The sequence below is a fragment of the Anguilla rostrata genome, chromosome 13, assembly GCF_018555375.3.
Source record: "Anguilla rostrata isolate EN2019 chromosome 13, ASM1855537v3, whole genome shotgun sequence".
NCBI classification, from domain to species: Eukaryota; Metazoa; Chordata; class Actinopteri; order Anguilliformes; family Anguillidae; genus Anguilla; species Anguilla rostrata.
Genome location: NC_057945.1, coordinates 35,766,556 through 35,793,900, shown reverse-complemented (window position 1 = coordinate 35,793,900; position 27,345 = coordinate 35,766,556). Strand labels below are relative to the sequence as shown.

General features: G+C 45.4%; 1 protein-coding gene across 1 annotated transcript in view; it reads right to left on the bottom strand.

The window, feature by feature from the left end:
- Nucleotides 1–18,819, bottom strand: part of wnt4 (wingless-type MMTV integration site family, member 4) — a 23,035-nt gene extending 4,216 nt beyond the window's left edge. The window contains exons 1-2 of the mRNA XM_064305586.1: nucleotides 18,039–18,819; nucleotides 1–99 (exon numbers count right to left, since the gene is read on the bottom strand). The exon at nucleotides 1–99 is cut by the window's left edge and continues 137 nt beyond it. Of these exons, the coding sequence (XP_064161656.1) occupies nucleotides 1–99; nucleotides 18,039–18,115 (176 nt within the window). The 5' untranslated portion in view covers nucleotides 18,116–18,819. The remainder of the gene's footprint in view (nucleotides 100–18,038) is intronic.
- Between the last annotated feature and the right edge of the window lie 8,526 nt (nucleotides 18,820–27,345).

Here is a 27,345-nt window from a genome sequence, read left to right as displayed (position 1 = left end):
CGCTTGCAGATCTGCACCTGCCGCTGGATCAGCCCCTTCAGCTTCTCGCACGTCTCCTCCTCCGAGATGCTGCCCACCGACGACAGCTTGGCCAGGTACCTGCAGGGGGCACACACACACACCTGAGCACACACCTGAAACACCTTACACCTAGCTTGACCTCACACCACATTATTAAGGCGTGATGACAGCTTGCCAGTACCTGCAGGGCCACACACACCTACACCTAGCTGCGCACCTTTCACACCACACATTTATTAAAGCGCGTGATGACAGCTTGGCCAGGTACCTGCAGGGGGCGCACATGCACCTTTACACCTGAGCACACACCTGAGCGCGCACCTTTACACCACACATTTGTTAAAGTGCGTAAGGACAGCTTGGCCAGGTACCTGCAGCGGGCACGGGCACAGGCTGGTACAGGGGGAATATTGGGCCTGTACACATATACACGAAGCTGCACACACACACAGACACAAACACAGGGACGGGAGAAGCTCCTACAGAGGGGACTACTGGGGTTGTACATACGCATACTCATACACATGAAGCCACACACACACACACACACACACATACAGCCGCACACACACACACACACACACACACAGGCACGAGAGTGAGAGCCACTGCTACAGGGGGGACTACTGGGCCAGTACACATAAATGTATATCATGATAGTGGTCTTACACATAGGAACTACAGTATAATTCAAAAAAGAGAGCAAACCAGTTAAAAATATATAAAAATATAACAAAAACAAAGCAGAATTTGCCAAATCAATCTTCTTCCTTTTTCTTTTCAGGTTGATGATTCTGGAAAAGCAATTGGACCCAATTACGACACTTTTGTTTGGCTCAGAGGAACAGCTTGGACCACTAGGTAAATAGATACACCTTGTTCTTATAGTATCACACATGTTCATAAATGCATGCATTTATATATAGGGGATATAATGCATCACCTTGCACAATGCATTTTAATACACAAGTTCCAGCAGGCAAGGCATATGCTTCATATATATTCTATTGTATATATTTTATACATGAAGCATATTGGAGGTAGGCATCGTGGACCTGGGAGGCATTTTGGTGACTATCATGAACGCAACCCATTTGAGAGGTCCCCCTCCAATACGGATAGCACCCCCCCACCCATTTGGATGGCGCCCAAGGCAACCACCCATATGGGCTATACCTAGAACCAGTCCTGCTTCCAGGTATTTTACGAAGGGTACAGAGACAGAGAAGTGTGCCTGGCTCATCGTAAAGGGGTGGAGTGGGGGGGGAGTGGTGTTGACTGGGGGGGTTGTGGCTGATAAGCTCTTTCACCTCAGAGGTCAGAAGTCAGAATGTCTGTCTCTCGCTCAGTGAGTGATCCCTCCGGATGGCCTGACCCCATCACCACCCATCCCCTATCCCAGCATGCTTTGCAGGACCACTGCCACTTTACATCACCTCATAAAAATAGACCGTTTAATTTGGGCGATCAAAGATAGGCTCTCAGGCACACCAGCACGCGGCCATCACTCAGATGAGTGGCCCTCTCGCACTTCTAACACAAAGGATTCCTTTCTGCTGCCACAAACACAAAATACTCTCCATCGATCTTGGATAAGCACTGAGGTCAATGGAGATGCAGTTGATATAATCAACCGAAATTATTTCACAATAGGGATACGCTTAAACCCAGATTGATTATAGCCTACAGGAGAAAACGGTACCAAACACTGTATTTTAAAATCCTCAAATGATTTATTTCACGTTGCACTGAATGGATCTGTTGCCAAGGGAACTTTAAACCGTGGTAAATAAAATCTCGATATTAAATTATTTATTCACCTGCAGACACTACTGCCCCAAGCAAGACAGGAAAAAAAAACTAACATAGTTTATATAAGCAATCCATTTTCCCAGTCGGATATTTAGTGCAGTAGTCCATGTTTGTGCTTATGCTGCAGTATCCAGGATGTCAACCTGCAGGCTTCTGGTTATAAATCCAAGGATTAATCACCGTGCCACTGCACATGGCATCACTACGAAATGTTGCTGTTTTAAGCCTAATCTTCAGTAAACGCAGTTGTCTTTTTATATTTGGGTAGGACAAATATAAAACGCTTCTTCTTTTTTATGATTTATTTGATGCATTTTACAGTATGTGCATAAAAAGAAAAGAATAAATGTTCCAGTTTGCAAGGGGAAAAGCTTGATGACGGTTTTTTAAAAACAAAACAAAAAAAGGATTACCTCCTCCTGGCTTTTTTTGCGTGTTACTTTGGACGGAAACAAAAACGAATCACTCTGCGAACAGAGAAAGACGACAGCAGAGCGTTATAGCATTATAACCACGGCTCGCCACTTCACCCCAGTTCCCCGAGCTGCCAGAGAGGAGCTGTGTGCCCCCACCCCCCCCACCCCCCCACACGCCGGTAAAAGCCGCACATCTGAAGGCCGCTGGGTAAACAGGGCTCTGGGTGACCCTGCGTGGTGCTGACGGGCACACATTAATCACGGCGTTGGCAGGGGGGGGTGGGGAGGGGGGGGGCTGGTTCTGGTTTCTGAGGGGGTCTGGCCCCCCTGGAGATAACACGCACACCTCCATCTCCTCCGGGGTCATCTCCCCGCTTCCTGAACCTGATAACCTTGAGCCATCCCACTTAACCGGGGTCCCCTCACACATCAAACAGCCCACGAGGGGTGGGGGGGCTGGGGGGGGGGGGGACACAACGCTTCCTCTGGTCGTTACACGAGAGCTGATCTCTGGCTGCTCGGGGAACTGGGGTGAAGAACCGGCGAACCGTGGTTATAATGCTATAACGCTCTGCTGTGGTGGTTCTTTTTTTATTTTTTGCTTTTTTCTTTTTGCAAAGTCATTTGTTTTTGTTCCCGTTCCGTCTCCACTCAACTTGAACGCAGCTGATCGCAGCTGCGGTCAACAAAATATTCATAACACTCACACAAAAACAAAAGAAAAAAAGTCAGGAATGTGAATATTTCTTGCTTGGTGGGGGAAGGGGTGGGGGAGTTATGTTGCTTAATTGAATGATCACAGTGAGTTCATGGTAGGTTACTTATATTGCTTTATAAACACTTTGTTACAAACAATATGATTTAATAGTTTAATACTAAGACTACTTTTATATCTGAAAATACCTATAAAAAATCCTCAATTACTCAGGTACAATTCATGCCTGGAGCCACAGTCTAACCTTTTAAAACACTGACTTGAATAAATCATAATAATACACTGTTAGCTACCAAAGCAAGATATCTGATGCTATTTCAATAGGCTTTTTAGGGCTGCCTTACAGAAGTCCTGTTTCGGACACCGAACTCCTGCAGGAAGTAGGAACGTTGGTGCAGTGGTCTGAACAACGGTCTAAGGCTGAGCCCCGCTCCAGCTCTTTCCCCCACTCGGGTGACCGAACCCGGGTTTTCCAAGAACCGAACCGAGATGCCAGCTCACGCAGTACGTTCAGAGAAATGTCCCGGGGGGGGGGGGGGGGGCGGGATTGGGTAGATTTAAACGCAGCGGTCAGGAGAGGGAGCGAACTCTTAGCGGCACGCTCCAGCTTTGCTCTGGAGCAATGGGAGTACTGTAACACAAACAGTACTGTAACACTAACACTCTGTCAAAATCAGACCCTCAGCAAATCCCAACTGCGAACCGGAACTCCAGGTTATGGAGCCATTCCCACAGAGTCTAACGTACATATTTTTGTGTGTGCGACCACACGATAGCACCTCAGATTAACTTCCACGGTGGAATCTTTCATTTCGTTGGCTGACAACCAACAATACCACCTGAATATGTTTTTTTTTTTCCCCCCTACATTTATAACAGCCCAGCAAAACTATTTCTCGCTTGAAACCAATCTCAGGTTTGAATGATCTTGCCTGTGGAAAACAAAACAGTTTACAAACAAATATTTCGAAGTATTTCATTTTAGGCGGCTGTAGTAAAAACAAAAACAATTTTATGATTTTGGAATTGAAAAGCCCACCCCTCAATCCTGACACCCATGCCCCACTTTCCTACAGGACTTTCTGGAAGGTGAAGGCTTTGTTTCTGAAAGACAAAAATGAGGTAATTGACTCTATTTTTGTCCTCTGTCTCAGAGATCAGCAATGTAAAAAAAAAAAAGCTATAACAATACGCCCTTGACCTGTCCTAAATTATCAAAAAAGTGTATAAAGATGGGGGAAAATGCAGGTCACACTTTTTTTTTATTACAGGATGTCCTACTAAAATATCCTTCAAAGGTTTCAAAGGTGGTCTGCGGAGCTTTCAAACCTGAAACGTCATGTCTGCTCTCTCGGGCAGCCATCGATGCTGACTTCCAGGCTGCTGGCCTCAGAATTCCACCGGCTCCACATGGCTTAGTCCAGCATAAGCTGGCGCTCTGCAGAGCCCGGTGGACTACCTGAGGCGGCCTTGCAGGCACACTGACAATGTTTCCAAAACACTGGATAAACCAAACATTTTAAATTCAATTTGTTACACCTAAAATGTTTTATGTTTTTCAATTGAAAACGTTTTAGGTTCATTTGAATGAGGAGTTTGCAACAATGCCAGGCTGTCTATCCTCCTGAGCCTCGGACGAAAATAGGTTTAAGCCGAAATTTTTTTTTTTTTTTTACATAATACTAGTGTCTTGGGCATGTTGTCTGACCCTGCAGGGGACAAAAATGCAATGCCAAGTCTTATATATGTGGATACCTCGGGCTGCTATCAGAACACAACCACCCATGGGCAAATAAGAATATAAATATTCATAAGTATCTTTCACAAGCCATACAGAAACACAGAACAGCAGCATGTTTTCTCAGTGTCTTTGTGAACATAACGGGTGTTTACATTCTCAATCCAAGATTAACGTCACAGGTGAACAGGTAGGGATAAAAACTTGACTTTTATGAGTTATGCTCAGCAAAAAAATTTTCTTGTTTTTTTCAGTTTCTGAGATGTCTGTGTTGAAATAGCAAAAATAAAAAATGGTAACCAGACTACAGAGTCTGTCCAAACCGCAAGAGCAACCTCAAATTTGTCGCCAATAACAGAAAGCGATTGAGAAATTAAACACAAAGGCTTGTGGGTTTCAAATCACAAGAAGTGGTCTCACTTAGGAAACAAACCAACTACTGGACTTACATTTCTTCATACTTGTTCTTCTCCATTCCAGCAAACATCGACTCTATGTTGAGCTTCTAAAATCAAGAATTACTTTGTACTTACTAGTTGTAATAGTTATAATTAAAAGCCTCATTTGCTGTGACAGACAATGGTTACCGAATAAATTTATGCAAAAAAAAATGTATTATTAAAAAAAAGTCAATCAGACTTCCGCCCCCCCCCTCCCCCCCCCCCCTTCCCACCGCACTCTCCCCACAGCGGGACTGGTGAAGTCTCCCCCATCACGGCCAGGAGGAACTAAGAATTTCACTAGAGTCAGAATCGCAGACTGACCGCTGCAAGCAGGGTGCCTCATCTCCTCTAGAGGGCGCTCTTTTCTCAGTTTCCCCGAGCGTCACCTCAAGTTCACACCAAGGTTGCATTCGGGCTCCACTCTGACGCGTTCCCCTCGCGCTCTTCCCTGGAGTGAACTATTCCGCGACGAAGGACGTGCGACAAGTGAAGTTAAACAGGCGCTCTGCAAGGGAGGACAGACGAGGAACATTAAAAAAAAACGAAAAACGGGACCGAAGGGCCCTCAAGGGAACATGATTGCTCCCTAGCCCACTCTTTCATAAACTGGAGATGAACGCCACTTGGTGTGGCTGCCATACTTCATCCCGGCGTAGAACAGGTACTACTGATCTGGTCGCAGCCTGAGAGAGCGGCCTTCAGGCACTGGGATGGATTTGGCTTTTGGATTTGTATTTGGCTCATTCGGTATTGCCGTAAATATGAATAAAGGATCTTTAGGGGGGGAAAAAAATCTCTCAGTCCGCACGCTTCTGATTGTATTTTGCTCATCATTGTGAGTGGTTATTGTTGAATTGGTTTTGTTGATTGGATGTGTGGTGTTGGAAGAAAGGTATGCTTAGTGCTTGGGGGGGGGGGGGGCAATTCCATCCCGGCATTTTGAGGATTCCTCCCTCGAAGCAAGAGTAGGGAATGTCAGGAAATAAGCATTTAAATTCGGATATGAAAGCACACTAGAGGCTGTTTATGACAAAGGGTACGGCACAGCACAATTAAACACAACAATGAGACATTATCACGTTGCATTATTGACAAAAAACCGGGCTTACAGTACTGGGTGGGGCACTGTCCTTTTACCCCTGAGCGCGGTACTTAACCTGGTAATACTCTGAATATTAAATATCCAGCTGCCAAAAAAGATTGTATGTCAAAAAGTAAGCTGAGTTATTCATTCACCTGACAAGGGAATCTGATACGTAACTAAATTACTCTACTACGTATAGTAATAATAGTATTTTATTTCCTTATTATTATTATTATTATTATTATTAGATGTAGTGGTAGTAGTGTCAGCAGCAGTAGTACTGTGATTATTTAATACATTTATAGACTCCTGTATGTCCCCCTGGGAGATCCTTCTGTCCCTGTATGGAGTACAGGTGTACAGGTGTCTTCCTGGGGCAGATTATTGGGCTATCACCTGAAGCAGACGGGAGAGCAGTCTGATGACAGGGTCAGAAACCTGGCAGTTAGAGTCAATAGAAAATTTGAAATCTTTTGGGTCGCCATGGCAACAGAGGTTAGGTGGTGTGACAGCCAGGGGCAACACATTATTAAATGTCCACAACTGTCTGTCATTTATGAAATGCCTACGACAATGTTATGTCCATCTATACCTCACCAAAGCTGCAAACGACTCTGCTGTGTTCTACAAAGATAACGCTAGATTCTGAATTAAGGAGACATGTTGTGTCAGGTTGCTAAGCAAACTGTAAAATAAAAAAGCAAAAACAAAATAAATCAAGTAGCAATGCTGACAACAAACGCTGATAACATGTGAATACGTTTTTAAGAAGGTGTGACAGAAGGCAAAATGCCAATCCAATATATATCCTCTTGAATAATAATGACAAAGGCGCTAATAAATATCATATTGGCAGACATGCATTGTAAAACCTGTATTTTGGAGCTGAATATATATTACAACCGTAGATGACAAGATTACTGACTGTAAGGCAAAAGGTGTTAACTTTCCAATGACAACAGGTGTCAATGGGAAAACATTTCAACCTGATTCAACCTCTGCAGTTTCTCTTTTACCTCATCATACATTGTTCAGAATAGAGGGCAAACTGTAGCTAGACTAAATATAAACTTGATTTTATATTTATAGGAAAGAAATATACATGCAGGATTTACCAGAATGTGGATTTGAAACTTGCACTGTTGATCAGGTAGTCAGTAGTTAACATTCTACATTCGGAAATATTTTTATGTCAGATCTGTGTCACAGAAATTCCTTTCATTCGTAAGGAATGTGTCTGAACCAGAGCAGACATGCACAAATGTTTCATTTCAAATTTATAGTGTTATTGAATGTAATTTAATAGTTGAAACCGATATGATATTACCTGGCAGAGTAAAAATGCACAGTCAGGGCCATAAGCCACAGACGGTCATCAGTGTGAATCCAGGACTTTATAACACTGCCCTGTTTGCCTTGTCTCCATGTTTAAGCTGTACTGTAGGTCAGGGATAATGAGGGTTGTGTAAATATTTACCCGTATGCTTTTTTTTTTCAGGTAAATGCCACAATTTTAAAACCACGACTATGAAAGCGTGCTGTGGAGCCGACCCGCACTCCCACCGTAGGGGTGGTCTACAGTACGCGCGAGACTCACAAATCCCGCTTGTTTAGGGAGGAAGAGGAGCGAGCAAACCGCCTCCACAGAAAACTCCCGCTTTGTTTTCGACACACGCTGCCTCTGTCTGTCTGTCTGTCTGTCTGTCTGTCTGGCTGTCTGTCTGTCTGTCTGTCTGTCTGCCTGTCTGCCTGTCTGTCTGTCTGTCTGCCTGCCTGTCTGTCTGTCCAGAAGTGAACTCAAACTGCATACAGTCAGGAGGGATGCTCTGCTGCAGCGATGTGGATTCATGTGTCTGCATCAGACGGTGATGATGATGACAGTGTATGCGTGTGTATCTTGTATCTGTGTCAGAGCCAGGGATGATGATGATGATGGTAATGGTGTAGGCCCTATGTGTCTCTAACTTGTATCCATACCAGAGAAAGGTGGTGATGATGATGATAGTGTATGTCTGTGTATCTGGTATCTCTATCTGTGTAAGGTGGTGATGATGATGATGATGATGATGATGATGGTGTATGTGTCTCTACCTTGTACCCGTACCAGAGAAAGGTGATGATGGTGCAATAGAGGCCCCGCCCCCGAACAGTCATAGTTCTGACTGTTGAACAGTGTCAGTTGTGGCAGTTGAACAGTGTCAGTTGTGGCAGTTGAACAGTCTCAGTTGTGGCAGTTGAACAGTCTCAGTTGTGGCAGTTGAACAGTCTCAGTTGTGGCAGTTGAACAGACTTAGTTGTGGCAGTTGAACAGTGACAGTTAAAACAGCTCCAGCCTGAAGATGCTGCAGCTCTACAGCGCATCAGCCCTGCTGCCTGGCTGTTTTACTGCGGACACTGAAAGAGAACAGATCCCTGGACACTGAGGACCTCTGAGGAACACACAGGCAGACAGGGGCAATTAACACAATTACCCCCACAGGCAGGGGGGCACTGGCATGGCCGCCGGCCTTATTTTTACAGGGAAATTACCTCCAGCGAAGCCAGGCACTTTGCAGGCACCGGGCCACACATAAAAATAACCTGGAGAGTGGAAAGGCAGCAGTGAAAGGCCATAAAATGAGCCCCCCGCTCGTATTTTAATCCCAAACAGAGGGGGAAGTGGAGGGACCTGGACGGTGGGTGGGATTCTATTCCCATCCCTGGCATATGGCTCTGGGGGAGCAATTTGGTGACAGGGGGCAGGGCAGAACCGGATATGGGAGCACACCTGCACCCACACCCCCCCCCCCCGCACCCAGGGAATACGCTTTTTACGCCCTGACTGATATACGCTCTGATTTTTCTTTTCTTTCTTTTCTTTTATCGAAGCGCTCCAGTATAAACAGGCAAACAAAAAAATCCTTGATAAACCGAACTGGAAAGAAACGCTCCACCAGCTACACAGACACTTAAGAGCAGGCAGCTAAACGGCTTGCGGCATGTGGCAGCACCACTTTACGGCTTCATTGAGCCATTATTTCTGTGAGAATCACATGCTATGGCTCCTCTCCACGTGTTATTTTGGAGGGATTCTCTAACTCCTCCCCCTTGCATTAGTCCCCCCCCCCCTTTTTTTGGCATCCCACCCATAACTGGAATGCTGGATTTGTAAACTATGTACGAGCGTGCTCATATACGACCCCTGCTGCTAGCTATGGACGACTGGCGGTACTCCATCAAAACATTTGGTGTCAGCCGACTATTTCTTTTCACACCACAGCCAGAAGACGTGTACGCGCAAAGCGGGGGGGTGGAGGAGACCCAGTCATACGCATACGCAGGGAGCAAGCCACAAGCACCTGGACGACTAACTGGAGTCGCTCACGCCACCAGCGCTGCCATCCTCGCCAAACAGACTCCTCCCATATATCCCTTGGGTGACACACGGCCAATAGTGCACCACCCCTGTGGAGCTGCTGGCCACAGTTCGGGACGGACTCGGGCACGGGTCAGATTCGATCCGGGACCGCGGTGCTTAGTCACGCGCCGCGAGCGGCGGTATTTACCGAGTGAGACACGCGGCAGCACCCCCCCTCCAATCGCCTGTCCCGAATGTTGTGATATTACATCACTGTTCATCATTAGAAAATTTTGTTTTACAGGCTTCATCACGCCTGGAAGAACAATCCACCATGGGCATTATCTTGGGCTGATCAAGCATTTCATGGCCTGTTAATGAAATTGCTTTCCCTGTGTCTTTAAGGTAATCTTTGCTGTTCCATTGGTAAAAAAAAAAAAAAAAAAAAAAACGCAAGAAGGAAGTAAAACCCAGAAAAATGTTTAAATGGACACACCAAGTATCTATAAATCAAAGGGCTTCTCGCAGGACGTGTTTTATACCCCCATCTAAACACTTTCCCCGAGGTTTAATCTACAGTACTTTGCAAGAGAAAATGCTCTCTTGCATTCATTTCAAACTCCACTTACACATACATGTGTCATAATAACTGCGAGGTGAACTACGGGTAATTTTTCACAGGATGGCCCCTTTTACCACAGTGGTTATTTTTACATCCGCGTTTCTCCACACCTCTGCCGATGACACGCCGTTGAGTCATTTTCACCTTTGAGGTTACCTGGCTCGCGTCTGCCGATTTCAAAAAACAACGCCGGGGCCTCGCCGCCTCCTTTTGCCCCCGCTCCTACGCCCCCCCCCCCCCCCTCGCTAAGCCGAAGTGAAAAGGGGGCACGCTTTTCAAATTAGACGCGCGCAACGACCGCTGCCAAGATGGAATCCGAGAAAAATCGCTCGTAACCATGCAGGCCACCTTAAAATCTGCACGGGAACCGAATCAGAGGAAGCAGCTCCTGCTCAGAAGAGCAAATGCGCAGACTTAGCTATAAATGGTAAATTGATTGCATTTATATTGTGCTTTACTATTGATGCCTCTCATTCATCCATTCACACACGCACTCATGGTGCAAGGTACCAATCAGCTTGTTGGGAGCAGTTAGGGGTTAGGTGTCTTGCTCAGGGACACTTGCACAGGGGGATCGAACCGGCAACTCTCCGACCGCCAGACAACCACTCTTACCTCCTGAGCTAAGTCGCCCCACAATGGGGCTATGCCACAACCCCCCACAGAATCAGACAGCAGTAAAGGAAAATGCTTTATTGTTATATTTATTAAAGGGCAAATAAGACGAGACTGCATGAAAAGATAAAACCCCAAGCAAAGTTTTTGGTTGGCTACTGGGTTGGCTTTCATACATTTGGTTGGTTTGGTTGGCCTTTATAGCCTACATTTTTTTAATTGGTCTTGTAATTCTGCATAGAAATATAGAGAAAATATATTGACATGATATGCAGTACCTAAGATATAGCATCACTTAAATACCCTGATGTGAAATATATTTGTCATTATAGGTAGCATAACATAAACGATACAAAATTTTGCAGTATATTCCGATAACAGCCGCCGTTTTGATTTGTTCCTGATATGTTTAACAAAACACATCATCTTCTAAATATTAATTGATTGTTTTCCTCACAGATGAATAGAAATATATTTCAAGCTCCAAATGTTAAAGGACGATCGTCAGGTGACTGTGGGTTCCAAGTGCCCTCTGATAAGGAGAAGCAGAGGATGATGGGTATTTGAAAAGGTAATGGCTCGCAAAAGCCGCTTGAATATCACACTTTTAATCCGAATATCACAAATCCACACATGATGAGAACGTGAACTTTTTTGAGCGATGGAACATTTCTCTGCTTACTTGACTACTTAACTCATTATTTAACCGATTTGTGATGCTCATTGAGGTCTGCAGGTCTGCAGTCTAACTGTCATTTATTTATTCAAACCAGGTGCGCCTTTTTCAAGGGTCCCTTTCGACGATCTGCAGATCTGCACAGGTATAGTGAAATGTTGCAGTTCAAAACACCTGTTGTGGCTGTTTCATCACTCAAAGCTAAGGAAAAGCAATGCTACGGCTGAACAGCACATCACTGGATAAACAGAGCCAGGAAATCAGAGGGATACCTGCACTGCATATTGCCGCGACTGTTATCTGGTTATTAAAGGTAGCCTCTGCAGACAGATAGGCTCCATATTGAATTCTTTTCTACCCAATGCCTGGAGGATGTAAGCCGAGTGGTAAATGCTTAAAATAGGCCCCTTATTGGGCCTTATTTTTCCATACGGGGCTAAATATTACTTTTCAGATCGGTGAGACGTTCTGATGTGTACAAGCAAGCTAGCGCACCTGACCTGGTACACAGGTTGTACTGCGTGTTTGTAAGATGGCCACTTCCACGGTTATGATGCTGGGGGGGCCAGATCCCCAGAGTTATAACCTTCTTCATAACTTCAGAAGTGGAAGTAAAATGCAACGGTCACTGCGTTAATGAACAGATGGGTTTATGATGTCCATACCTCCATGGCAATCCATTAAGCATATTCGATCACTGCGTTAATAAACAGATGGGCTTACGATGTCCATACCTCCATGGCAATTGTGGTAAAACGTGTTCCGTAAACTTGACGCGTAGTAGATCGGTCGAGAACCAATTCCACCAGAGCATGGGTGTGACACTTCAAAAATCGCAGCCAAGCGATTACCGCAATGCTATCTATGGCAGTCGTTTTTTTTTTTGCAGTCCTTTCAAAAGTCATAGGCTTCCTCCGCATCTCACAGACTCTACGTTCGTTACGCTCTTGATCGTTGTTCAACACGCTGCTAATAAGTACGACGAATTATAAACGGTTCACATCGAGCGATGAGACCCGTCGACACGAATTATAAACGATTCACATCGAAAACGATGAGACCCGTCGACACGAATTATAAACGATCACATCGGACGATGAGACCCGTCGACACGAATTATAAACGATTCACATCGAACGATGAGACCCGTCGACACGAATTATAAACGATTCACATCGAACGATGAGACCCGTCGACACGAATTATAAACGATTCACATCGAGCGATGAGACCCGTCGACACGAATTATAAACGATTCACATCGAACGATGAGACCCGTCGACGCGGTCCTGTGAACTGAGTGAGATTACCACTGTTCCAAACTGTGAAACAATTCATATTAAAAAGCAGGTGAACTGCACTGGGAAAGATGCTGATAAATCCTGCCAAAACTATAATGCATAAAAACATAATTCTTTAACTGTGATCACTTTAATGGCTCACTACTGCATGTGTAAGTAGTACTACTATTGTTTGTAAGCGGTACCCATTATTTTAAGACACACTGATCAGTTTGCATTAATTATAAGCCCAGGCCTTTCATATGCTTTGTCTTTTAAGACTGTTTCCCTTAACCCAATTCACACTTGCCACCGCCACTAAAGACTAAAGATTTTATCACTAGAGTCTAAAATTAATTCAATGAATTCAGAAATATGAACAGGTTCTCTCACTCCCTCATTGAAAGAAAAACAAGATCAGGTCAAAACCTAGTATAAGGCTGGACCGGCCGACCAATGGTGTAACTTCATCACTCACTCAGTCACTCAGTCAGTCACAGACATTCGCGTTTGTAAGGCTGGCCCCGCTGTTGCGGTCCAGCCAAGAAAACGTGGATTTGGAAAGACACAGAGGTCTGCCTGGAATGAGCCCAGCCTACATAAATACTGCATTAAATAAACAATCAGGATAACTGTGACCATGATACTGTAAGCATCACCTGCTGTTTCTTTTTCCCATTTACTGTCTGCCAAAATCATCATCCAGATAGCTTTTCTTGTTATCCCCCCCCCCACACACACACACCCACACACCCGCACACACACACACACCCACACGCACACACACATGCACACGCACACACACACAAACACACCCACACCCACACACACGCGCGCACGTACACGCACACACACACCCACACCCACACACCCCCACACACACACACATACCCGCACACACACACGCACACGCACCCACACACACACACAAACACACCCACACACAAACACACGCACAACGCACACACACACGCGCACGCACACGCACACACACACACCCACACACCCCCACACACACACACACGCGCACGCACACACACACACGCGCTTGTGTGAAAGTCAGCTGTGCGCTGAAGCTGCCGCCAGCACACAGGTGCGGTAGAACTCGTCTGTCTGGGGCGGGCGCGGAATCAGGGTGTTAACTGACAAGGAAAAAAACAAAACAAAAAAACAGCTCGTAAATTACATTCTGGACAGGAATCTAATAAATATTGCGTCCCGTTCCAGTAGGGATAAGTTGTTGTTTGTTTTTTTTACGAGGAGAGTTGCAATACCAACCCTGAAAAAAGGAGGTCAAATGAGCATTCTGTGACTGCTCTCGTGAAGTACAATAAATCCAATAGATTTATCAATACTGATCATCAGCTGCAACCCTCCTCAGAAGCAGCCAGTGATCCAACAGAAGAATAAACAAGCACGGAACCGTCCAGACCCACGGCGCAACTCACTTCCGCAGACACGTTTTAGCTGGCACCGCCTGCGCATGCGTCCTACTAAACGAAGCACTGCCTGCACATGCGTCCCACAAAACGTCCCTCAAAGGTCGTCCGTGAGTGAGTGAGTGACCACAATTTGCCATGCACGCTTGGATTAGCATCACTGGTTAGTGCATAGGCACATTACTGCGTAGGACCATCCAACACACGTTCTTTTGTAGTGCTTGACACGGCCAATAAATCTGCACAACTCAGGTGACAGCGGCGTGGTGCAGTACAGTGGTTAGGGAGATTGACATGTAACCACAAGGTTGCACAACACGCGTGGGTGGGGATCAGCTATTGCACCTGTGAATAATGTACTTAAACCTGAATTGCTTAAGGAACTATCCAGCCCATTGAAATTGTTATCTGCACAAACAAAGAAACGAGAATTCTGTAAGATCTAACCTGCTGTCTTGCTTTCCCTGCTCAAAGACAGCAGGTTAGCAAATCTAGCGATTTGTCCTTACACAATTGTATCAGTCCCCCCCCCCCAAAAAAAATACTGGCTGTCTTACTTTCTAGTTAGTACGTGTGTCAGAATTCAAATGCTTCCATTGAGTTTACTTCATTGGCACTGACTGCACTACCGTGTCAGAGAAATCTGAGTCAGCTACAGTGTCAGACTCCTTAATTCATTCTCTCAAGCCTGACCATGGGCATTTGTATCAGTTGCCATTGGGTTTGCCAAGAAGGATTTCCTCCAAGCAGATATTCCGTGGTCATGTGACCTCCCTGTAATTATGTCGTCCTTTCAGAACCTCTCAAATTAAACGTGTTCCACCGAATAAATACGCCTGCCCTTTGCGTTTGGTGCTTGGTGTTCCTTTTTTTTTCTGTTCCTTTTTTTTTCTTTTCCCACATCAGGGACCTGTGCATGCATCGTGCGTGCATGTGTTGCAGCAAAGACTAATCACATTTCGAATCATGCAGGCAGTCAGGTGTTTGTAGTTTTGTAGGCTTTGTCTTTCTTATGCTGTAAACCACTCTTGCCGGAAGTGTGCAAGCGGTGTATTATGTCGAGTTTCATCCCCAGTTTATAAACGTCAGTGTTTAACACAGGCAAGAGCTCCTTTGACAAACACATAGCCTACATTATCTTTCAGTTAAGTTAAACCCAGAAACAAACAAACAACAACAAACAAAAAAAAAACAGCTGCTGTGTATTTCATTGAACGTGCAGTGACTGTCCATGCTTCATATGCATAATGATGACATGCTACCAAAGTCTGGATAAGATATGATCTGCTATGATCTGCGTGTAATTTACTCCATTGTGTCACTCATAACTGCAGGTGAAACTGCAAACGACAGGTGACAGAAACGACTGACATCAGCTCCGCGAAGTTGAATGACTGCTTTGAAAATTCTGTTCGGCAACTTTAGCATTCACTAACGTCATGAGCTCTGCCGAGATTACATATGTGCGTAATGAGGATGAGGTGAATTACAGGGCGAAACAACCGATTCACATTCAAACGCGTCAAATGGCCAGTTCACAAACACGGTGGCTTCAGGTAAACATGACAGGGGGAATCCAAAGTACAGATAAGTTACTAATGTAATAAGACAAAAAAACGCAAAATTAAACTTCATTAAAACCAACATGACTAACTTTTCGTTGTCTGACGAGTAGGCTATTCGTCTATGATTTCAGCTCTTTTTTTCAGATCCGTGCAATGCAATTTCGACTTGTCGACTAGCAAGCTGTGTCCGTTATTCCGTTATTTTTAGTGTGCACTAGGTACAAGAGGCTAATTTAAGTCAAACAACTGTGCAGAAAACTGGACATTAAGCACGTGCATGGAAGGATCGCAGTGGCATTCGATTTGTGAGCACAGGGGCCGACTAACACGCATCGATAGATCTACAAAAAAAATTATGAACCCGACTCATTTACATTTGCAAATAGTGTTGTTCAAGGCACAGCAGTTTACTGTAACAATTTTGTTTAACTCGGGAACGTACCGGAATCAACCGCCGTTTTAAAAACGTTAAGCAGGCACGTAATATAATCGGCAACGTTTCAGTGCATAAGCAACATACACAGTATGGTTAACGCGAGCTTGTCAGTATGACAACGCTTAGGATAACAACCGTTTTACTCACAAAAATTGCCCTTAAGGGCAAAATTACCTTTACAGAAAGGCCGTACTTGCGTTATATCCTTGTGCGTTTTCTCAATTGACAAAATTTTAAACAAAAAATTATGATTATTAAGATTAAGATCAATTTGTAGCGGTGAAATGCATCTCTGTTGTGACCAGCAACTAACTGTAGCCTAGTTCAGGCTCGGATGCGTCTAAGAACGTATTCATTAGCAGCTCGTGCTGGTGCATTTGAGATTGAGGAATTCAAAGGCACCAAAGTAAGATACCTTGTTTTTGACATAGGGATATTGGTCCCTTTATGTATAATAAACAATATGACTAATTTGAAACAAAAATACGCGTTTGGCTTTGAAAGTTTGATGACAAGATTTATCTGGTATATATATGAACATACAAATTGTGTTTGCCCTTTGCTATGTGCTCCTAATATCTAAATACGTAGCCTGTGCAGACATATTAAATAACTTCGGCTACTGATTTCTTCAGCAAAACAAACAAAACATATTTTCAGCTGTTTTTCAATTATACAGTTCATCCGATATACAGTAATACGATTAAAAAGAACAAATAAGAAAAACTTATCAAATCACGTCATGTTTTGGTTTTTAATGTCGTACGTTTATGTGTGGCCTCACGTATGACCAAAACAATTATTTTGTGCTGATTCTTGTCACAGAAAAGAAAAAAAGCACTTGAAATAACTGGGCTAATACCTGGCACATTCCTGTTGGGGGGAAGGATAGTGTACATGCACCCGTTTGGATTACCCTGTCAGAATAATCATATTTTGCAGACTAGTTGAAAGGTTTTTTTTTCTTAAGTGTGAAGCGTGTCTCCACACGTCTAAGGCTTACGCCTGTCACCACACCTTGGCAATCCTAAAACACTAAACCCTCTTCAAAACACGCAAAACATCAATCTATCAATTTAGACAAAATGTTGAAATGTAAGAAACCCTTTATTTAAAAAAAACATACCTGTTTTTTATTTATTTATTTTTTTAAATTCCGACTTCTTACTGTCAGTAACACTAAAGGTATTCGGGCATGATCGGCGATAATAATTAGATGACATAACAAAATTCAGGTAGGCTACCTGTCAGAGGGTGGGACTCTAGCTCCGTCAATAGTTAATGTGGAACAGTTGAACGACAATGACGCTGTTTGCGGACTTCGTCTTAAGATGATGAAAACGAAAATGAAAATATTTTTTTTTGCATTCTATCTGAGGGCAAGAATAACAAAAATCCAGAAGTTGTGAAACACATCCTCCCAAGGAACAGGATTTAGCCGCACGCGCATGTAGAAGCAAGGTCCGTCACTGCGCGGTGCTGACAGTAGTACACGAAACACAGAGTTCTCTGATGAACTAGTTTGTAGCTAAATAACCCTACAACAAATTCACCAGAGCTACGTGAAGGCACGTCATTAAAATGCAGTTTTGGGCTTTGATGGCGACTATAAAAAACACCCTGACGCGTTTTCACAAAATAGCTCGGCAGCAATAATTCTGCAACACTACTTCAACATTGATGGGACAATTCCGGCCTACTGCAAATAATTAGGTTAACACGTGAAAAAAAAAATGCGTAAATGGGTTGACACTGACAGGGCACGATCACTGACGTCGAGAACTAGAGAGTTGTAAACAAAAAACAACAAATAAAATATTTCGGTCTTCGTACACTTACAGCCAGTTGCTAGCATTTGCAGAGAAGAGCGCTAGAATTAGCATCAGCAGCGTCCTTAGCAAATACTCCGATGTCATCTTCAGCAGGCGAAAGCTCGAACTCCCCAAGTTAATCGTACAATCCACGGACGGCGTGATTTCAGCCGATTTTTCTCAGTTTGGATGGATTAGCGGTGTTCTCGGTAAAGGGGTGTTTGTAGATCAGTTGGTCCCTTTAAAACACAGTTAATCCGTTACCAATTCATCGGGCATCCACTTGAAAAAGGCAGTCCTGCAACTCTTGTAGGTGTCCTTACCTCTCCACAGAAAAAAAAAGATGCAGTAAGTTTGCTCAAAACTGTAGGACTCTTCTGGCTGCGCAAGCTCTAAATTGGACACCTCTTGTACAATGTATTTGTTGTTATTGTACTGACATTATCTGACATGCTCACACATTTAGCAAATATCGAGGTGCGCGTAAAAAAAAACCCTTTCTCTTCTTGGTCCAGCTGAACTTTGTTTTGCAATGCTTTAGATTCATCTGCCGTTCTTGCTTCCCATTTATTTATTCTTCTCATTAACCTTGGCTCCGTCTAATACCTTCTGAAGATGCCACTCTGTGCGGGACGTGAAACTGAATGTCGAATTTAGTGACTCCTGTTGGATTTAGGAGGGGCGGTACGAAGTCTGGGGGAGGTTTTGATGTGTAAGTATGGAGATAAAGGCGGGTTTAGGGCTCCCTATCAGAGCGCGTTATGTATTTTTTTTAAAGCCCAAGTGAGTCTCGAGCAGTTCAAAAAGTTGTCCTGAGAGGATGCAATAGCGCAGCTATTGACCACGGCACGGTGAAACCGCATTCACTTCTTACCGGAACCCACCCACATGAACGACCCCTTCACAAACTCTACACTTCGGTGTCAATGCGTTATTTAAATGAAATCCCACTTGACAACAGCGGAGTTTAGGCTACTCTCCGCCGTGTACAAACGAATATAATGGTTGCAGTATTTATTATTATTATAACAGAAACCGGTCTGTTTCTTTCAGATCCCGAAGCTATTTCCGACGACTTTTTAGAAAGATACAGCAAACATTCATCATCCGCTTCACGTTTAATTCAGGCGAATGAGTTTCGTGTAAAACGCATGTATTCATCTGGCTAGCCAAAGCGAAAAAAGACGTCTTTCAGATTTCAGTTTAATCCCAAGAGAGTTGTTACTGCCCAAGTACAAATTAGACCAAAACGATCCTATCTGATTTAACTTATTGGGTTCTCTGTACTAAAAATACCCAGTTTTTTTTTTTTTGCTCGTGGGACGGTGGTTTTGAACACTAGCTCTGTGAAAATGTCTTGAACCTGAATGTCTCGCCGAAGGCGGGCCGTCAGCCTGATTTAGCCTACCCTTCAAGATGAGAACGAACGACTTATAGCCTACATACTGTGAGTAATAGATTAATGAAAACGCTGTGCATATTTTAAAATGAGACTTATTAAACGTGGGCCTATTTATGATATCCGCCATCAGAACTGTGTATAAAACTGTTTAAATCTCAATTTCCCCTGCATGTCGGTCGGGCTAGTTATAAAACACCGACGAGAAAAGTATTGGCTAACCTCAACCGCACCTGCAGCTGCAGCAACACTATCGAAATAATCACGCGTGTGGAATAAGGGGGCCGGTAACGGGACACCGGCAGACTTCCCGCGAGCACATTCTGTCTTATCTGTGATGTTTTATTATAGCTTGTTATTATGAACGGCAATGGTAAAAAAAAAAAAAAAAAAATTAAATAAAATAAAAAAATCGTTACATCCGAACTCATATCTCTATGAATCAGCTTTTTAATGATAACTACATCAATAACGTGTTTTGTAGTGTTAGGCATAATCCATTAATCGCATGATAAATTAATCACATAATTGTAGTTCTATTGTAGTCATTCCCAGAGACGTTAATGAGCACGAATATTGGCTGCTATTAAACAACAGTTGTGCATCAGTTCACAGTTGACGTCATGGCATTACAATCTGATTGGTGCAGGTCTCTTCACAGTTAGCAATTTATGAAGTAACCTGCAATCCTGTGAGGACATCTTTGTATTGTAGCGATTGCAATTTTCCATTATCTCAAAGAGAAATAAATAAATAGTTTTAAATATGTATTTATTTATTTATTTATTGCACCCATTGTAACCTAGGCTGGTGGTTCTGAAAATGAACGTGAAGGAAAATGCCTTGCAAATAAATATTAGCATTCTATAAATGATAGCTATTCAAAAAAAACAAAATAATTTACATCAGTGTCCAGCAATTTTTTTTGTTTTGTTTTATTCAACACAAAGGACATGCCCAGGCTAGTGTAATGAACAGTATGCTTCCCCTCACTCATGGTGGGTAGTTATTACTTGATTTGTTAGCCAGCATTTTATGGGCCAGAATGTTAGTACATTTGTAAGTAAATTGTATTTATGTTTAGTGCAATGCATACTTGCTATTTATTCTAAGAATATAGTTCAAGCTGTTTACATAAAATAAGAAAATAAAGGACACACACACACACACAAATAATGATATTAATAACTGTAAAATTCACTGTTGATACTTTCAAGGAAGAATGTATTTAAAATTGACCGGTCCTGTAAATGTTTCAATATTTTATCTGGGTTATATCATGTGTTCAAGTATACTTCCATTTTGCAAACCATTTAGAATTAATCACTGTTCACCTGTGCTATTCAGACCACTGCATCAACATTCTTGGGCTCTGGCTTATCAATAAGTTGTGGAGGTACAGTATTTTGCCTCGTTCACATGTAAGAGCGACATAAGAGCTTTTTACCCGTTAGAAACAGACGACTAGTCAGTCTGGAGAACGTTAGTGGCCAACAGGGGGAGTGAGTGAGCAATTTTATCCGATGACCGAGGCAGCAAACGGAACCCTAACAGGTGCATACACTTCCTTAAGGACAGAACGTCATTATATAAGCATATGACTGGCGGCACATAGTGAAGTGACTAATTACCATGACTTTGCCATTGTCTGAACTGTGAATGCTGAACTCAGCTGACTTTATTATTTTTTTTGAATGAAATATATTCAGAACAGCATCAGATAGAGTTGTTTTTTTTAATTATTTGCCAACATATGAGCATCTTACGCTTAGATTCTGGCTAGATTTAAGATTACTGTTATTTTCTGTGTTGTTTCTGTGGTAATATCCTATAATTTCCCCCTCCACTGCTGCCTGCAAAGCCCTCCTGCTCATTGACTGTGTAACTGCAGCAAGGACTTGTTGCTTCTTTGCTCGTCGTCAAGAAAGCTTGGCGTGCAGGTGCGCACGTCCGTTCGGTGTCTCTTCACAAAACTGCCGGGTACTGGGGTTCCTCCCCCCCCACCCCTCCCCTGCTCCCTTGACCCGTGATTTAGTGTAGCCTACTCTGGGCCACGGGCCAATCCCATGGCAACAAGAAGGAAGGTGCAATCCGTCAGGCCCGAAGAGGCCGTCGATCGTTCGAGGAGGCCCAGGAACCGCTTCATGGAAACGGGCTAATGGGGACCGAGAGGAGCCTGGAGCATGGAGGTCATCCTGTGGTCGTTTCCAGCGCCTAGCCTGCCCATCCAGTGTGCCCAGATAAATCCCCCCCCCCATTATGCCTGCCCATCCAGTGTGCCCAGATAAATCCCCCCCCCATTCTGCCTGCCCATCCAGGCTGCCCAGATAAATCCCCCCCCCCATTATGCCTGCCCATCCAGTGTGCCCAGATAAATCCCCCCCCACTTCTGCCTGCCCATCCAGTGTGCCCAGATAAATCCCCCCCCCTCCCACTTCTGCCTGCTCATCCAGTGTGCCCAGATAAATCCCCCCCACTTCTGCCTGCCCATCCAGTGTGCCCAGATAAATCCCCCCACTTCTGCCTGCCCATCCAGTGTGCCCAGATAAATCCCCCCCCACTTCTGCCTGCCCATCCAGTGTGCCCAGATAAATCCCCCCCCACTTCTGCCTGCCCATCCAGTGTGCCCACATAAATCCCCCCCCACTTCTGCCTGCCCATCCAGTGTGCCCAGATAAATCCCCCCCCACTTCTGCCTGCCCATCCAGTGTGCCCACATAAATCCCCCCCCCACTTCTGCCTGCCCATCCAGTGTGCCCAGATAAATTCCACCCCCTCACCGCTCACCACCCTCTGACCGAGCGTTCGTTTTGGGCCAAACAAAGATATATGTACGACTGACACCGGCATGTTTTGGCCGAAGCCAAAACGTCAGAGATCAGAGACGCGCTGCACTGAAGGGTCGCTGCCGTTCACGACATGAATCGTTCGAGGTCAGGGTTTTGAAAGGGGGCGACATAGCTCAGGAGGTAAGACCGATTGTCTGGCAGTCGGAGGGTTGCCGGTTCAAACCCCACCCTGGGCGTGTTGAAGTGTCCTTGAGCAAGACACCTAACCCCTAACCCCTAACTGCTCTGGCGAATGAGAGGCATCAACTGTAAAGCGCTTTGGATAAAAGCGCTATATAAATGCAGTCCATTTACCATGAAAGCCTCCTTAAAACAGCCTCTTCGTGGTGAATTCCTGCTGGTGCAGCTGCCTCTTACGGTGACTTAGATGTCCTTTTCCTTGTTGCTGGACGGTGTAATGCGAGCGAACGGCCGACTGGCGGGATCATTCGCTGAGTTAACCCTCTCGAACCGGAGGACCAATTAACTGGGTAAGTACAGCGACAGATGCGGCGAGTGTGTGTGTGCCAAGGAATGCTGCCGCGCTCGAAATGCTACCTCAGAGCACGGCACAGCGTGTCTTGTCGTCAGATTGACACCGTCCTTGGCGTTAGTTGAAAAATGGCACTGCGTGATCGAGCTTAAAATTCTACACGATTCAATCCCTCGTGTCATAATCCGTGTGACCGTGACAGGAACTGGTAAATGGACTGCATTTATATAGCGCTTTTATCCAAAGCGCTTTACAATTGATGCCTCTCATTCGCCAGAGCAGTTGGGGGTTAGGTGCCTTGCTCAAGGACACTTCGACACGCCCAGGGCGGGGTTGGAACCGGCAACCCTCCGACTACCAGACAATCGGTCTTACCTCCTGAGCTATGTCGCCCCACAGATATGTGACGGTGCGGGACGCTGCCTCGGCTGACCAGAGGCGGTGACGGTTACAGTAAAAGACTCCTGACCCAGAGACTTCGCAGGGACCGGCCCAAAATAAGGATCACTGGAGCACACACGTTGCTCGGGGCAAAGCACGCTGTTGTAATGAGCAGGGTGGGACTGACGTTTCAACGTCCCACCCTGCTCAATAAAACAGTGTCTTTTGGCCCTGAGCAACGTGTGTGCTCCAGTGTTCCTTATTTTGGGCCTCCTCCTCCTCCTTCTCCTCCTCCTCCTCCTTCTCCTCCTCCTTCTCCTTCTTCTTCTTTGTCTTCTTCTTCTTCAATGGTATTAGTATTAGTATTAGTGGTCTCAAGCCCGGATAAAATGGGGAGGGTTGCTTCAGGAAGGGGGCATCCGGCGTAAAAACATATGCCAAATCAAATATGCGGATCTGATCCGCTGTGGCGACCCCTAGCGGGAACAGCCAAAAGAAGAAGAAGAAGAAGAAGAAGAAGAAGAATATTATTATTATTATTAGTATTATTATTAGTATTATAATTATTATGATTGTTATTATTGATATCCCTGAGGATGAGCGGAGGAGTGAGTGGCACCGGCCTCGCTCCCTCTCCCGCTGCGGTTTCCTGTGCGTTATTGGCAGGGCCGCCGCTCTCTCTCCCAGATGATTCCCTTCACTGCTGCCCCTGACAGCGAGGCCCTGCTGAGGGCTCTCTCTCCAGCACCCCCCCCCCGACCCATCCACCCCCCCACCCCACACCACCCCCGCCGAGAGCTCTGACAGCTCAGAGAGCACCCGGCTCTCCGTGCACGGAGCGAGCAGAGGGGGCGAGTTACGTGTGGAGGGGTTAGGTGGGTGTTGAGGGTGTGTTGTGTGGAGCACTTGGAGGGGTTAGTTGGGTGTGGCGGGGGTATGTTGTGTGGAGCCTGCAGAGGGGTAAGTAATAATGTGGAGCACTTGGATGGGTACGTTGGGTGTGGAGAGGGTGAGTTGCATGGATCATCTGGAGGGGTAAGGGGTAAGATGCATGGAGGGTTTGGAAAGGTAAGTTGGTTGTGCAGGGCGTAAGGTGACCTGTTGAGGGGTAACTTGTGTGGGGGGGTGTGATTTTGGTGCTGCTGAGGGAGGCCTGCCTGTCTGGGTTAAGTCTTGCCACCTGTCTAGGTTCTGGGACCTGAAAAGTATTTTTAATCATAATTAAGACTTAAGATTTTTCTGGGCATGTCATTGACTTCATTGTATGGACAGCACAAAGGTGAATGAGTCCATTCTGTGTAAGTGTGTGTGGGTGTGTGTGCATGTGTGTGTGTGCGTCCGTGTGTGTGTGTGGGTGTGCGTGTGTGTGTGTAAAGACATTCTAAGTGGTGTGCTACCTGCCACTAAATTCCCCGCAGAGCGTTAAAGTGAAATTAGGAGAAACACGCTCTGCTGTGAATGAGCCCATTATTTTATCCGTCAGACAGGAGACATCTGGGTAGGCTTAAACAGTACACACTCAGCCCCCTCAAACACACACACACACACAGACACACACACACACACACAAAGCCTCTCTCTCTCTCTCCAGTCTGGACTGATTGCCGCATGCATTGCCTAGCAACTTTACCGTGACCCTAACATAATGTCTGCCTGTAACCGCTGTTTTCCCGTAATGAGAGGCTCGGAAGCAGAGCGCGCTGTGGGCTGCAGGAAGTGGGCTGCAGGAAGTGGGCTTCGGCCTTGTCGCGCGCGTTAATTAATGGCGGCACTTCTCTCTAAAATTTCCACCTGGAAAATGAGCAATTACAGTGTCTGTCTCACTTGTTGCCTCTCACTCTTGCAGCCCTCTCTTTCTCTCTCTCTCTCTCTCTTTCTCTCTCTCTATCAATCACTCTCCCTCCCTTTCTCTCTCTCTCTATTTATATATCACTCTCTTTCTGTATTTATTCTTTCTCTCTCCCTCCTTCTCTCTCTATCACACCTCTCTCTCTGTCTCTCCCCCATCTCTCTCTCTCTCTCCCCCTCTCTCTCTTTCTCTCTCTCTCCCTCTCTCTCTGCTCCTAATAATTATCCTGACTTAAGTCATCAGCCAGATCCAGTTGCTGTGTCTAAGTACACACACAGCCCAGACCATTATTTATGTAATTATCTGTACAAATGGACCCCCAGGGAGAAGCTGGCTGTTGGGGAGTATTACTCTGTGGGGTGGATGGCTCTCTGCTGCAGACTGTGTCCTGTAAAAGGTGTCTAATAGCAGATATTTGGAGTGTTCAGGTATGCGCTCGTCGCTTTTATTAGTTCATCTTCTTACACGTATGTATAGTTTCGCCCCTGACCACTTAATTAAAAAAAAAAAAACTTTAAAAAATTTTTTTACGTATTTATTTTTTTAAATGTAAGGATCTGAATTGATAACCCATGATACCCATGCATTAAGTTATTATGTCTATGACGTTTTGTATGTTTGTGTTTTTGGTCTTTTCATATCTGTAAGATATCTGCTATTTCGTTGAAATAAATTTTAAAAAGCTGTCTAATAGCGGGAAAGAAAGCAGCGCTGGGTGCATGTATGGCCAACCATTTGTCAATACTGCAGTATGTGTAATGCTGATGGCTTGTGGAGATTGATGCAAGTGAGAACAGGATGGGGGTGTTGGGGGGGGAAGCAAGGGTGCTGGGTCAGTGATAAATCGTGGCTGCAGTGAATGGGGTCCCAAAAAAAACCCCTGAGTCAGGAGAGGCCTTCCTCAACTGCCCTCGCGTCTCCGTGGCAACCGTGGGATTGGCACATACGTCCCCCCGGGTCACAATGGCATTCCGGCGGTGCCGGCGGGAGGGAGGGGACAGCGGGTTTTATACGGCCCCTGGGGACCACGCAGCCGTCGTCCGGGGCAACGGCTTCTCCGGGGGAACGTTTCTTTGGGCCCCCGAGGACACCCTGAACAATCGCACTTAGCGTTAGGCGCCGTAAAGATCTCTCTCTCTCTCTCTCTCTCTCTCTCTCTCCCGCTCTCTCTCTGTCCCGCTCTCGGGACGGTGAGTTATGACCGTATTGTGTGCCAGGTTCTCGGCCCCCTCCCTCTCAAAGCTGGAGGCCTGCACCTGCTGCGTCACAAAAGACAAACACGGACCAAGGAGGAAGGCCACCGTCAACCGCCGTCTCCTCCCTCAAAGCCCGGAGCACAGGATGTGCAGCTCAGAGGCCTCCATGATGGCTCCGTGGCCCAGAGTGGTTTCCATCAGATTTTAATGGAAACTTACCGCCAAAGTGTAGGATGTGCAGCTCAGAAGCCACCATGTTGGCTCCATGGCCTGGTGTGGTTTCCATTGAATTGTGGAAAAAACCTACTGCCAAAGTGTAGAATGTGAAGCTCAGAAGCCACCATGATGGCTCCATGGCCCCAAGTGGTTTCCATCGAATTTGGGGTGGAAGCTTACCGCCAAGACGCAGGATGTGAAGCTCAGAAGCCACCATGATGGCTCCATGGCCCCAAGTGGTTTCCATCGAATTTGGGGTGGAAGCTTACCGCCAAGACGCAGGATGTGAAGCTCAGAAGCCTCCATGATGGCTCCATGGCCCCAGGTGGTTTCCATCGAATTCAGGGGATGCGTACCGACCAACAGGAAACCGAAAAAAAACACAGCCTCTTGCTTTGATTTTTTTTAAAATGGGCCTTCATCGTGGGGGGTTGTGCCTTTTTGTCTCGCCGGTGGACAAATGTTTTTGATCCAGCCCAGCGCCCTGTGAGGGCTGTTCCAGAAAGGACTCGGAACTTCGTAAAACAAAAAGAAAAAAGGCAAAGACGTTCTTAAAGTTCCCGTCGTTTAAATTAGAGGCTGTGGGAGTCGGACTTGATCAGGGCTGATCGCGTGATGTGAAGCAGATTGTGGTAAAAAAAAAAAAAGTGTCTTCTTGAATGCAGGCCATTGCAGCACCCATCCCACCCAATCAATCTGCTTAGTGCTGACAGCCCAGCAGAGAACGTGGTCATCACGCTCAAAGTCTTTTTTTGGGTATGACATATCTGAAGACACCATGTGACATATCTGTTACAGGTATTCTGCTGACTAATCACCACAGGGGGGGCTGGTCCTAGACAATGCCGTGATTTCCAGCGTAGACGTTTTATTTAGCATAATTCATCCTTTGACATTTTGGGAACGCTAAATGGTTGGGAGCGGCTTTCAGCGCCATTGCGTCACTCGCACATCTGTTGGCAATCATGGCCCC